This window comes from Salarias fasciatus, chromosome 16 (genome assembly GCF_902148845.1).
Source record: "Salarias fasciatus chromosome 16, fSalaFa1.1, whole genome shotgun sequence".
In the NCBI taxonomy this organism is placed as follows: domain Eukaryota; kingdom Metazoa; phylum Chordata; class Actinopteri; order Blenniiformes; family Blenniidae; genus Salarias; species Salarias fasciatus.
Window position 1 is genome coordinate 9,749,893 of NC_043760.1, and position 13,556 is coordinate 9,763,448.

The following is a 13,556-nucleotide window of genomic DNA, read 5'->3' on the forward strand; positions in this document are numbered from 1 at the left end:
TGTAATGAAGGAAGTACATCAGTGGGGGGGAAATAAAGGAATGACGTGGCAAAGTCAACAGCGGGGAGCCGGGGTGCTGCGGAATCCCAGCCCCCGCTGCATCCAGCGCCGTGAACGAATTAGTGTTTGTCAGATCTGAAGCAGTGTGATGGCATTTGGTCCTCCATCAGTCCACCCGCTATTCATCCTACCTAATCACATAATTACTGTTATTACTCCGACACACAGACGTTAGATCGTGATAGATACGATGGTTGCGTTGGACTTTTTTCTCCTTCGTTCCTGCTCTGTATGGAGCTAAATCGTTTCTATTTCATCGGCACGTTCTCCCCCCCGTCTTGGCTTTTGTTGTTATGAATCATTTTGGAGGATAGTCATCTTGTCTGCTCGCTCGTACGATGAAAAGCAGCTTCTGCTGGTCATTCAGTGTGTGATGTTCCCACAGCCCGGGGCAGATCGTTTGAAGAACCTCAATAGCTGGAGCCAACTGACCGTTTTGATGTCGGTATTCACGGCGTCGGGGCGCTGCATTTGGTGCAGATATGCAAATACAGACTGCAATGCAAAAAAAAAAAGAACCCGCCGCCTTCAGAGGGGGGATTGTGCCAGACAGAGCCAATAATGGATGGCTTGAGTGATAAATGCGAATAATACAGACAATCATCTATTTTTGACGATGCAGAGCTAGCTTGCGGATGCTCCACTGAGGACGGCGTCGCTGTTTTATCTCGCAGCTTCAAAGTTTCGGCCTTTTTATCTGAAAAATCTCTTGCATTCATTTGCATCCCCTGGAGTAATAACCGAGACGGCATTTCATCTGTATTTGTATTTGCAGTTGATTTAATCCAGAGAGAATCTGATGTTCAGAAGCATTTCTTGGACTCTCTGAGAGTCTTTTGTCTCCTCATGTATCATCCAGACCGGCTCAGTGGTGTGAAGATCAGACCTCAGACTTCTGATGCTGACATCTCTGCAGCAGGACTCCTTCTGCTGCTGCTTCTTTATGACTTGGTCTTCCCAGCTGCATCATTGCTTGTTTTTTCTACAAAAGAAGAAGATGAAGAAGAAGAAATGACCAGCTAAAAAAGAGAGAATCAACTCATGTTTTGCAACTTTTTGACTTGCTTTTTGTTTTTCAAACTTTGGGTTGTTCTGACCAGAATGCTGACCTGGCGCAGCCTCGACTCTATTTTTAAGTTTTTCATTTTTTAAATTAATTTCAAGCCTTAATTTTTGTGTTCACGAGCCTCCAGAAGTATATAAAGCCTCTTTTTAATCTAGTACTTATTTGTGATTACTCTGATCCGGAGTCTGCTTTGCTTAAAGGTCCCACAACATATAATTTTTTTCAACAATTTAATGAGGAAGTAAGTCCAGCCTTGGTCCTGAATTTCAGTCGGTCTAAAAGTCCCTCTAGTTGAGATCTCCCAACAACAGGCTAGTTCTGTGTCTGTGTCTGTCCACGTCTACTCCAGGCCCAGCTCAGCGTTGCCAGATTGGGCAGGTTTCCATCCAACCGGGCTTCTTGTTCCATTTTTCTTCATTTGGTGCAGTTCTGTACTCATGACATGTTCTTTATTACAGATATATTAGCTTTAACATGAGTTTCCACAGAGAGGTGGGCAGGTTTTATGTTGTGTTTGGACTGCAAGCGGTGAGTCAGATCTGGCAACCCTAGAGAAGACGCACTGACAGTGATTTATCGTTATGGCTCATAGAAATGCTGTCGTTAAACCAGTCTGAACCAGAACCTGAGCTCGAAGGAGAGGCTCAGTTAAAAATATTGTGTGTCTGAATATGTTAGTTTGGCCGTGTGTGTTCTGCATAGTGTGAAACCTCTGAGACATTAAATGAATGCTATAGAAGCATGTCTGCAAACCGAACGAGGAGGTGGAGAACGTGCAGCGAAGGTGAAATACGTCTTCTCAGAGAACCTGGCAGCAGTGTGGACGGCGGCGGGGAGGGGAAAGAGGGCCCCGGGGAGGCGTTTTGCTGAGGTGTCTGCTGTTGATAAAGTATTTATGACCCGGGGGCAGTTTAGTGCAGACACTCCGGAGCGCCACGCCACCTCGCCGCTGATGAAAGTTTCATGACCGAACTCCAGCCGCGGCGCGAAACCGGAGCAGCTCCACATTCAGAGCTTCACATTAATGCAGCCGCCGCCCGCCGCTTCTGACCACAGGAGAGATCACAACACGGATCTCTTCTGTGAAGAACAAAGTCGGCACTTCTTCAGCGACTCACGCTCTTCATGTTGGCTTATTTTAATCGGACAACGGACATTCAGCTTGTAAATCACGCTCAAAAACACTGAGTGATGGTGAAAGAAGAACACAGATCGTGCTGTTGTTCTGAAAATATTACAGTGAAACTGCTCTTTTACAGACCTACTTCAAACAGTGGCTAAATCAGCCTGCTGAAGGGTTCAGTCTCACTCCGTATACTCATCAGGAAGACTTTCTTTTCCTGTAGATGTATAACAGAGGGTCAGAATAATGAATTCTTTCCTGTTTTAAATTGGACTTTACTAGTCACATTTTCCTCCTTTCAGTAAACTGGAATTTAATGAAATATTTGACAAGAGGACGGTTGTTGACAGAAAGAAAATCGTACTAAAGCAAAACTCTAAACTTGTATTTTTTGAAGTGCTCTCTTTGTTCTTTGCGACAGTAACTCAGCCTGCTTAGCTGTAAAACCTCGACTGTCTCTCTCTCTCTCTCTTTCTCTCCGCGCTGTACACTGAAGCCTCAGAAACAAAGCAGAGAGCGGCGTTCGCTCGGAGAACCTCGCCAGACCTTAAACAAGCTGCTCCGATCGAGCCGGCGCTCCGTGTGAAGTGGCGTGAAAGAGAAGTGCGATCCTGCTGCAATCTGACTGCAATCAGCGCGCGAGCCGAGCTCCGGCCGCACAAGCACACGCGAATCAGGCCGTGAACGTCTGCTCAGTCATGAAAAGTCGATGGCGGATCGTCTCATGTCTTCTTTCTTCCCAGGAGGTTCTTGTTAGCTTTCTCAGTGCTCTGAGGCCAAATGTTTGGTACATGTGTGGAACAGTTTGTGTTCAGGACTGATTGTTTGAAAGGATCCACTAAACTGGCAGGACACAGATGTTAGAAAATCAAATGTACCTTTTCTATTTTCTGAGCGAGTGATCTGGATTTTGAGTCTGTGTCGAATTGGAATTTGGCAGATTTCACATGAATGAGCTCAGGTTGCTGGTTGGACTGATCGAAACAGTCACAAATATCACACCTGAATTCTGTTCTGTACAAATGACAGAAAATCAGGATTGTGAAACTACTGGAATCTGAGCAAATATTGCTGTTTAAGTTTCTTTTTTTTTTTTCAGTTTTTCACAAACCTGCTAGCTACGTATGGCTGATCTCTCAGCTGTGTTCTTGATTCTTGCTCATTTTTGTTGATGAAGTAGAATTTTGCACCTTTCCCATAAGCGTCACCCAGCTATTGTTGTTAAAATTAATTAATGATTTAAATCTATTTTTTTCTTATTTCTTCCTGCATCTTTCTCTCCTTAGAGACGCCTCTTTGTGTTTCAAATGACTCCCGATTTGCTCTCTTTCACAGCAGTCATTGTTATCTAATCATAACTCGAATCAGGCTTTTCATCACCGACTTTACAAACGCGTAAAACCCAGAATATCAGAATGTTATATAAAAAGAGGCTGCAGAAGTTTGAAGGTGCAGGAGGTTAAGCAATGTAGATTCAACCTTTACCTTTAGATGAAGCAATCCTCCAAAGGTCATCGTGCCGATTCATCATTCGAGCAGATCCGAGCTGAGCGTCGCTCCCTCACCGGCAAACAGGCAAACTCCATTAGTTTCCCTCGGGAAGTGGCGCACACAAGCAAAGGTTAAGAGGAATTTATGCTAATGCAAGCTCCGCTAATGCACTTAACCAGAGGTTTCCTTTCTTTTTTATAACTCCGTGTGATTTTGATGCTAAACTTATTATCGGAACACAACAATACTGGTCTGACCTTGGAGGCCGACCACCCGCTGCAGTTTGTGCATTTGTTCCACGCCGTGTTTGCTTTGGATTAATTTCACGTCTCTGACATTCTGAAGGAGGAGCAGGTCAAACAGACGGTGTCAATACTTGACTGTCGGTGTTATAGGTGAGAGATATGTTTAGTCTGCGCTCCCAGCCGGCGTGAAGGTCTTCTGCTGGCATTTCCCATGATTCCTGGAGATATTTGAGGAAGGATTCACGCTGCAGCGCAGACTGAATTGACTTGCCTGTTTTGGAATACAAGCATTTGGAATAGTTAAAGAGGAACTTTATGAGAGTGGTTACATACAGTACATGAAGCTCTACGTTATCAAGCAGGTTTTCAGATCATTTCTAGTTTAAGACATCAAATGGAGTGAAGTTCTATAACGACTCCCTCCACAAACTGGTAAATTCAATAAAATGGGCTTTAGTTCATTCGTTTTGACAATTTTCTGACACAGTTGACTAATAATGAAACTCCCCTCACTGCTGGTCAGAGAAACACAAAAACTGCATCAAATCATTTACAGCGTCTGCTAATCAATTCAGGTATTTCCATTAGTGAATCACACAACTTTTCTGTCATATATAAAACTTTGTTTTCTCATGGAATTAAATTAGTAAAGTAATAGAAAAACAACTCAAATTATGTTATTTCCTGAAGTTGGACTTTAACAGAAAAAAAATAAATGAATTACTTTTTGTGACAGTATGAAAAATAACACCTGTTCTGTTCTTACTCTAAAGTGACTGAATATTTTAATTGTTTACAAAGGAAAAGTTCCCAAAACTTCACTTGATATTTTCCTCTCTGGTGCTCACAGCTGCGTTTGTGTGCAGAGGATGTGAGTATCGGTGAAGGCAAGTCAGGAGGAGAAACGGCCCCTGGCCGGTATGGTCAGTAAGGCGGGAGGCGGCTGGGGTTTGTTTGTTTTCATCGTCCACACCACGGTCAGTTTGTGGAGGTGAAGAAATGATCATATGTTATGTTGCAGTCGTCTCCAGAACAAACGCTTGGTTGTTCTCAGGAACAGCGACTGCACGTTTCCCAGTGTAGACCAAACTCTCAGTCCAGGATGTGGGAATGTGCATTTTTGATCTGGAACATTAAGAGAGAATTGATAGCTGGATAAAGCTCACAAAACTGTAAGCAAATCCATACTTTAATTTTGTGTGTTCAAAACTTCTGTGTGGACAAAGTAATGAAATCTTAGGTCAATCTGAACAGATTAATAACATTTTTAGAGCTAAAATGTTTAAATCAGTCAGATTTGACTGTAACATAACAGAAGTACCACCCAGTATGGTGTGAATGAATAATGCAATGCAATGTAAAGCGTCTTTGAGTGTCCTGAAAAGCGCTATATAAAACCAATGCATTATTATTATTATTATTATTAAGTATTAACCCTTTTCAGCTAATTTGACTTTTGTCCTTTTTTCAGTTTATATCAGCTATTTGATCCCTTTTATCCATTTCACCTGTTTTTGCTCTATCCTTGACATGTTCCAAACATTTTAGCTACTTTTTTCACCCTTGTAATACTCATTTTTTTTTAGCAATTTCAGAAGTTCGAGGTCTTTTTTAAACAGCAATTTTAGCGATTTTAGCCAGGAGAGTCTTTTGGAAAAAGAAATACAAGCCAACAAATAAAACTTCAAAAGATAACAAAAGGATGAAAATTGTTCTGCATTCAGGAAGCTTCAGAGAGCCAATGCAGAGGAACAAAAGGGCCACATGTGGCTCGAGAGCCGCAGGTTGCAGACCTCTCTTCTACTGCAACAAAGAGCCGAAATGGAGCAAATTAAAGCAGATCTGGGATCTGAAGATATTTACAGCCTGATCTCCTGTCAGGAGTACCTTAAAGCTTTAGCTGCTCATGTCATGTCGCGCATAATGGCCCATCAGCAGCACAGTGTCATTTCACTAACACTAATAGCCGTGGGTTTTAATAACACGTTAAAGCGGCTCTGACTGGCACACGAGACGTGACTGTGAGTGAAACGAAGACGCTGCACAGACCGGGAGTGATCACGGATCTCAGAACGAGCTCGTCTGTCAGAGAAAAAGGACCTCTGATAACTAAATGATCAGCTTGGCTTTCCATCATAATCCAGCACACGGCGGCGGCGAGCGGAGCCGCGGGCGGACTTGGACCGCTTCCCTCTCAAAGTGGATTGATTACCCCCGTCCACAAAACGGAGCCGATCGATTCCTGCCTTTATTATAATACGAGCGGACTGGTTCTTCAGCGCTGACATATTTTCTACTCCGCGCCTGTCAGACGTGATGCGTGTCTACACGGCTGCACGTGAAAAACAAATGGAAGAAATCTCAGCTTCATTCATTTTCATGAAGTCACCCAAAGAGTTGAGGAGAACAATGACGGCGATGGGTCCTGTTCTGGGACAGGAGCTGGACGACTTGACCTTTTGGATTGGCTTTAAAGTCTACCCAAATGTTTGATGGGACCGGTGCGTCAAGATCTTAGGCTCGGCAAGAGGAAGAACCAAAGTTTAAGTGGCATGTGGAAAATAACGAAAGTAACAGAACCATAGTGACGGGCAGACTAAGCTTCATGACCTTTCATGAACCACTGTCTTTGTTTTCTGAAGCTCCCAGATGGCTAGCCTCGTAAACCAGACCCGCCCACTCCTCATCCACATTTGGATTTGGAGTTAAGCTTAGTCTGGATAGGAGCCCATTGAAACTTCTTGCAGGGGGTGTCGGTTACTCCTTAGACTGACAGCGCACCTCAGCCAATCAGCGCTTCAAAACAAATACATCATCAAAATGCGTTCGCTTCTCTAAGGATTAGCATTAGCTCATTAGCTCTAGCTTCCTTACATGCAAAGACATGCGAAAACGTCTTTTCCTGTTAGAAACTCACCAAGCGCAGATTCTTGCTCTTGCTTGATTGATGTAATTCTTGGTATTTTGGCTATAACTTTACTGATTGCAGCTTTCAGACGATGGTTAAAGTCAAAGTCCGTCGTCTCCGATACGCGCAACGATAGCGTCACTTCCGGTTTAGCCACCAGAATTCGCCAAAAAAATTTGAAAACAAAAAGCGGCAATGCTGATTGGCTCGGCCGTTTCAGGACTGCGTGAAATCCCTTCTATGGGCTCCTACCCAGACTGAGCTCATCTCCAAAATCCAAACGGATGAGGAGTGGCCGGGTCTGGTTTACAAGGCAACCAGATGGCAGTCTTGGTTCTAAAACAGAGGCTGGATGACTGGCTATGAAGTGTGCTCTCAACCATTTCTTGAACAGACAGTGCCATCTAGTGGCGTCATAAAATAAAGAAAGTGGTTCATGAAGCTTCATCTGCCCATCATAGAGCCACAGATTATCAGATATTAGTAGGGCCAGCCCTGGGCGTAGGCGACCGATGCAGCCACCCGGGGTGCCGTGTTTCAGGAGGGACACAGAAGTGCCGTCCAATTTGTTTATTTATTTATTTTATTTTTGACAGGTGGATAGTCGCTGTACTCCGCCCCCTTGTGGGCACATGAAAGAACAGTGAATTCAAATGTGGTGTAAGAAACGACGTGTGGCGCGTCCCACACGCTGAGATTTCATTTCTCTCCAGGATTCCTAAAGTATTTTTATTATATTGTATTCTGTTCTATTCTGTCCAAATTGTCTGAAAAACATTGGAAAAGAAAAATGAAACAGCAAAAATCAGGTACAAAAACAGCTGAAAATGTAATAAAATGTTCACAGTGAACAAAACTGAAGGCATGAAGATGTGGAACCTTTGACTGCTGAACATAACCCACACATTAAAAGTTCAGTAGAGGCTTGGTCCTCATTCCTGACTCTCCTCCGAGGTCTGCAGGTACAGCAGCCAGTGAGAAGCAGAGTCCTGGATCCAAGGGGTGGGGAGCTTAAGAGTTCCTTTTTTTCCCTTTCTTTTTTTGTTTTTTGCCTTTCTTTTATTGAGTTGGGGTGTTTTGTTTGTGTGATATACCACACATAGTTTTTTTAATTTCTACTGCTATTTCAAGATTGCTGTGGTTAAGACATACCGTACTGATTTACAGAATGCTAGCAGTCACTGTGTTTTTGTTCATATTCATCTGTCCTTTAAAATAAAATAAACATTTGATCACAAAACTCATAGTTTATTTGGAAGTCTTTTGCGTATAGCACAAAGAAAAAACAAAAACAAAAAAAAAACACTATCAGTTCATTTCAAGTTGGAGAAATATAAATACAAAATAAATGGATCAAATATTTTCATTTTGTATTTCTCAACTGAATCCTCCTCAAATGAAGTCTGTAAAAATCGACCTCCCGTGTTTCAAAATGTTTGATTTTCCAGAATCTCAGGAGAAACAGTTAAGACCATCCAGGTTAGATCATACTTTTCTCAGCTCTCCTCAACTGCTGAAGTCTCACACTATGTGAAGTCAAGAAAAAGAGACGAAAAATGTCTAATCCTCTACAAACACTCAAACCCAAAACAAACTCAGATAAAAAAAAGAAAAAAAAATTGGATTAAATTACTCAGTATAAAGAAAATGCTAAATGGTCATTTCATTCTTTAAGATTTCAATCATTCACAGTTCAGCATTTTACTAATTTTCACATTGTAATTTTCTCCAGACTGGAAACAGGAGAATCTAATGAAGACAGTCACGTGACGGTGAACCGATGCTCCTCCGTCTCATTCACCGCTGTTTCACTGCTGCTCTCTGTTCCCTGAAAGCTCAAATCCATCCCGTGTTAATGTCAGTGGATGATCTGTTGAGTAAAAAAACGGCATCCACACACTCCATACAATCAGTGCGCTCACTTTGAATATGTCTGTGAAATGCGCTGTTGATGGGCACTGTTTCCACCACTGCTCTCGTTTTTAAGCACATAAACACCTCTGAGTGGAAATGCCGAAAATCTGAAATGGCTGCAAAGAGCCGTTACGCTCAGCTGGAGTGTAAAAGTCAGAGTATCGATAAAAAAAAAACTGTACGCTCCCTCGAAATTGAGTTAAAACTTTGCTCTCCGTGGAGGGAAAACCATTGTGAAGAGGGAAAAAAAAAAAAGCCGTGGACATTAAACCACTTAAATATAAGAAGTTTTCAAAGAGATTGAGTCATTTCCCCTGAATGTGAGTGGCACTTTGACTGTGCTTGGAGGCTGTGTGGCATGATTTACTGCAAACAAAACAATAAAATTCAAAAATCTATGAACCGTAATTAAAAGCCCTTATTAAAATTGTTGGTGGCGCTTTGATCAATCTTATCTGTCCTCAGCTGCTTTGTGCTCCAACACTTACCATTTCATGCTTTTGTTATTCTCATTGTTTCAAAATGTCACGACTCTTCAAGATTTAACTATTTTCTCACAGACATATCTGTTACAAAGTGCAGTAAAATGTGTTTTTGAGCCTGTATCTGAAGGCAAATTATGAACACGAAAAGGAGGCATAGAGACGAAATATAAACAGTAGGAAAAAATGAACGTTTATTCAGAAAATAGTGAAAATTCTTTGTCTTGTCTGTTGTTGTTGAGTCCGGGCGGATGGCCTGAGGGAAGAAACTCCTCTTCATCTTCTCAGTTTGTGCCTTCGGGCTTCTGTAGCGACGGCCTGATGGCAGCGAGGAGAAGAGAGACTTACTGGCATGGCTTGAAATGCAGAATCGTCTCAGCCTTTGACCTGCGGGGCTGCATGTAAATGTCCTGCAGGTTCAGGAGGGTCGTTCCACCCGACGACTGTCAGGTCTGCTCTGAGCAGCTTCCCACCAGGAGAAGCTGTTCCGTTGACATGACAACGGTGCCCAGAGTCACTGAAAAATGGAAACGTTTTGAAAATACTCCAATCTGTCTGCGTAGAAATGGCAGAAAACCCAACTATTCTTGAATACTTCTGTTATTACCCTGTTCTTGTGGCCACGCTCAGCAACAACATTAAAGTCTTATTTGATAAGTTTCATATATCGTTCCCTCACAGTGACGTGTGTAAACATAGTGTGTGTGCCTCCACGCTGGTGTGCATGGCGGTTAGCGAGTGTGTGATTATTAGCCCTCACGATCCTTAACAAGCTTCGAAAGTCAAACGCAGATATAAAGTATATTGATCTGCGTCTGGTGAGGGCATTAGAGATGTGAGCCTCCAATATCACAGCCTCTCATCCTTGTGTGCTTCTGGCCTTCCTGCTCGATGATCTTGCGTAGAACAACAGAAATTCCTTTCTTTGTTTCTCTCCGAGTGTCATTCAGCAGCTGCTTCTTGAGTGTCTTTTCTCGGCTAACAGCTCTGAACAACAATGCAGTGCTAACAAGCTGCTGGTCAGCTACATTCAGATTCACTTTTAATGACTGTGGGAGCTTCTGGATGGAAGCTGAGCAGAAGCTTCTGAGAAACAAAACCTGCTTTTAGAATGAAGGAACTTTTACCTAAAACCAGGAACCACCGGGGCAACTTCATGTGTTTCAGATGATGGTGTGAGGGTTAAAGTTCAACTACCAGGGGCCATGAGGAAAAGTTTCTGGCTTTAGCCTCAAACTTTTTAGCTGTGTTGGATCTGTCTCATTTCAATGGCTTGTATCTTTTCCACTGTTGTCTTGAAGAACTTGCTTACAATGGAACAAGACGTGATCTGAAACAGTACAAGTTCAACCTCTTCCATGTTTATAGTCAACAACTCGGCAGGATGCCTGCTCTTCCTTTGCTTTTACGGTGTAATAAATGAATAGCTGGTCTTCTTATCTCCCCAACGCCTGTGCAGTGCATTTACACTCACTGCTTCTCCCTACGTCATCAACCAAGTATCTGGATTGTTTTTGTGCATTTGCAAAGGGAAATAGCTGAAAACTCACTTTGAGCACTAAATATGGTTATGGCATCCACATTTCACCCATTGAATCACCATTATTATTATCTTAGTGCGCAAGGTCCACAGCACGGCGCAGTGTTATCATGCAGAGGTTTCAGCACCATGGACAGCTCCTGAGGGGAGCCTGGTGCTATGTGTGGAAAACTACGTCCCTCTTTCAGGGGTTTGTGCAAATGCAATACTGGTTTGCATCCGACCCGGGAATCCTGTGGCCTTTATACTATTTCTAAGATACTAAAAAAGTTGGTATCGTTGAAGAATTGCAACTCTACCTTGTGCTTTTTGGCATTTTCCATTGTTTGTTTTAAATTGTCCTCCTGCTTGAGTTGCTGAGTCTTTTCTGCCTCTGTGTTCATCCAGGGACTGGAATTACAAACTCGCTGAGGCTATGAATGTTATGGTGTGTGTTTGGTGGTGCACAGCTAAACAAATAGACGTGAATGAATCAATAAACTCAGAGCAGTATGCACTACGACATAAATAAAGCATGTTTTCAGCTTGATAGCAGGCGAACGTTGGACTATTTCTGTGTGCGCGCGCGCACGTGTGTGTGTGTTAGATGTTTTCCAGACTGTCATATTTTTTAAATTCGTATTTCCAAAAGGCTTTCCATTGTGTTTTCTGACTTGTAATGCCCTGCTCAAACAAAACACGACGAACGATTTTCTCTCAGGATGTTGAAGACGATATTCAGTCACTGAAATAACCCGTGGTTCCAACCTGTGGTGTGTTAAACAGCATCTGGAGCTTTTGGAAAATCAGGGTACAGTTGGACCACCAGAACCGGACCAGAGAAGGTCTGAGGAGTCCCCATGTCTTCAGAATTTATTGTAAACGCTATGAAAGCTCAGATCCATCCTGCCTGATATCGACGGCTCAGCTGCTGCTGCAGTGAGAGATTTTCTTCTCAGCATCAACTGAGCAGATTGAAACTCCACAGTCTGCCTGAGGATGTCCATTAGGGTTACCACATCCGACTCACTGTTTCCAGCCCAAACACAACGTGGAACCCACCCAACTCAATAAAAACCAGTCAAAATCTCAGTCTCTGTAGAAACTCATTAAAACCATAAAATTCTTATTTGCAATAAAGAATAACGTCATAAGCTCACAACTGCACTGAATAAAGACAGACAGAAGGCTCCCCACAAACAGTGTCAAACACCTAAATCCAACTTAGTGCAGTTCAATTAATCAAAAATTGTTCAGTCTGCCTGGCAATAACTTTACTCTCTCTTTGATACACACACACACACACACACACACATGAACGCACACACAAGACACAGACCTTAACCAATCAAATCAGTGAATGTAGTGAATTCTAGCCAATCACAGACAGTGTATGGCGGCTCATGGCGTTATCATATGCTCAATCTGGCTCATATATCATGCTGAGTGGTGCATTGGGGGGGTTTGGAAATGGGTGTAAATAGTTTATAAAAAAAAAAAAGAAATGAAAATGCCAAATATTGTGAAAACCAGAGCAAATTTTCTCATCCCAACCCAATGCTATTTTTGTTTTAGGCCCAACTGGGTGGAAACCCGCCCAGTCTGGCAACACTGATGTCCGTCCCTTCAGGACCACAGTGGATCATCGTCTGATGGAAACTTCCAGCTCACAGAGATCAAATCATCTCAAGCTGCTCTCTGGAACACAATGAGTTCTCTGGACTCCACAGACCTCCGCAGTCCCAGCTCCTGTGGGATGTGGAGGGTTGAGATATTCAGATGTTCAGACCACAACAGCTGTGTGACTGTATCATTTCAATATGCACCGAAACCCTCGGAGGAGCGCTTCAACGCCGGGTTGAATCAGTAACGTCCAGCAGAGGTCAGGGACCTGATAAAGTGACCAATGGCTCTGTGCTGCATTTGTAGGATGCATTTGAAGCTCCGCCCCCTTTTGCTAGACGTTACATTTCATGTCTTCCTGTCCTGGATGTTTTTTCTTTCTTTTTTTTTAATTTGATTCAGAGAGAGAGAGAGAGAGAGAGAGAGAGAGAGAGAGAGAGAGAATGAGCCCCCTCCTGTCTGGAAACCTTCACAAGACCACTTGAACACCTTCCTCCTCCTCCTCCTCCTCCTCCTCCTCCTCCCCTACGTGTGGGACTATATCCTCAAAAACACCAGCATCACGGTGAAGAGGAGAGAGAGAGGGAGAGAGAGAGAGAGAGAGAGAGAGAGAGAGAGAGGAGACTATTTCTCATGCCCACATCTCCTTCCTGAGCCAGACGCGCGGCACAAGTGTGTGAAGGAGCAGAAGGAGGAGGTGAAGGGTTAAAATGTGACAGCTCTTTGGCTTTTCTCGCTTTGATAACGAGCCCGACTCTCCCCCTGCCTCGGCCGGAGCGGAGGCTGCTGTGCCCGGGCTGCTGGCTGCTCGTCGGTGAGATTCAATCGTGACGGATCCGCGCCTCCCGCTCCGCCGCTGCGCGCACCGCCGCTCGCATCCATCCTCTCTTCTCCCTCCTTCCTTCCTCCTTCCTCCTCCTGCCGTCGCTCCTTCGCGCACCAAAAGAAGCAGAGAATCAAAAGCAGGCGCGAGGATCTGTCCTGGTTTTCTCAGCAAGTTTTTTTTAATTTATTTCCGAAGCCTCCGAGGAGTTTACAATGACAGCCACCAAGGAGCAGGCGAACCAGAGAGCCGGCCAGCCGCAGCAGGACGAGGTGGGCGCATTCACACTCACACTTTACGGG

At 43.6% G+C, this 13,556-nt stretch overlaps 1 protein-coding gene across 2 annotated transcripts in view; it reads left to right on the plus strand.

The window, feature by feature from the left end:
- dpp10 (dipeptidyl peptidase like 10) overlaps nt 1-13,556 on the plus strand; it is a 249,493-nt gene that overhangs the window by 110,012 nt on the left and 125,925 nt on the right. The window contains exon 1 of one of the 2 annotated variants that reach the window (XM_030111149.1): nt 13,456-13,526. The exons of the other annotated variant lie outside the window; for it this stretch is intronic. Within the exon in view, the coding sequence (XP_029967009.1) occupies nt 13,470-13,526 (57 nt within the window). The 5' untranslated portion in view covers nt 13,456-13,469. Of the gene's footprint in view, nt 1-13,455; nt 13,527-13,556 lie in introns of those variants that run through there. 2 annotated transcript variants of the gene reach the window in all.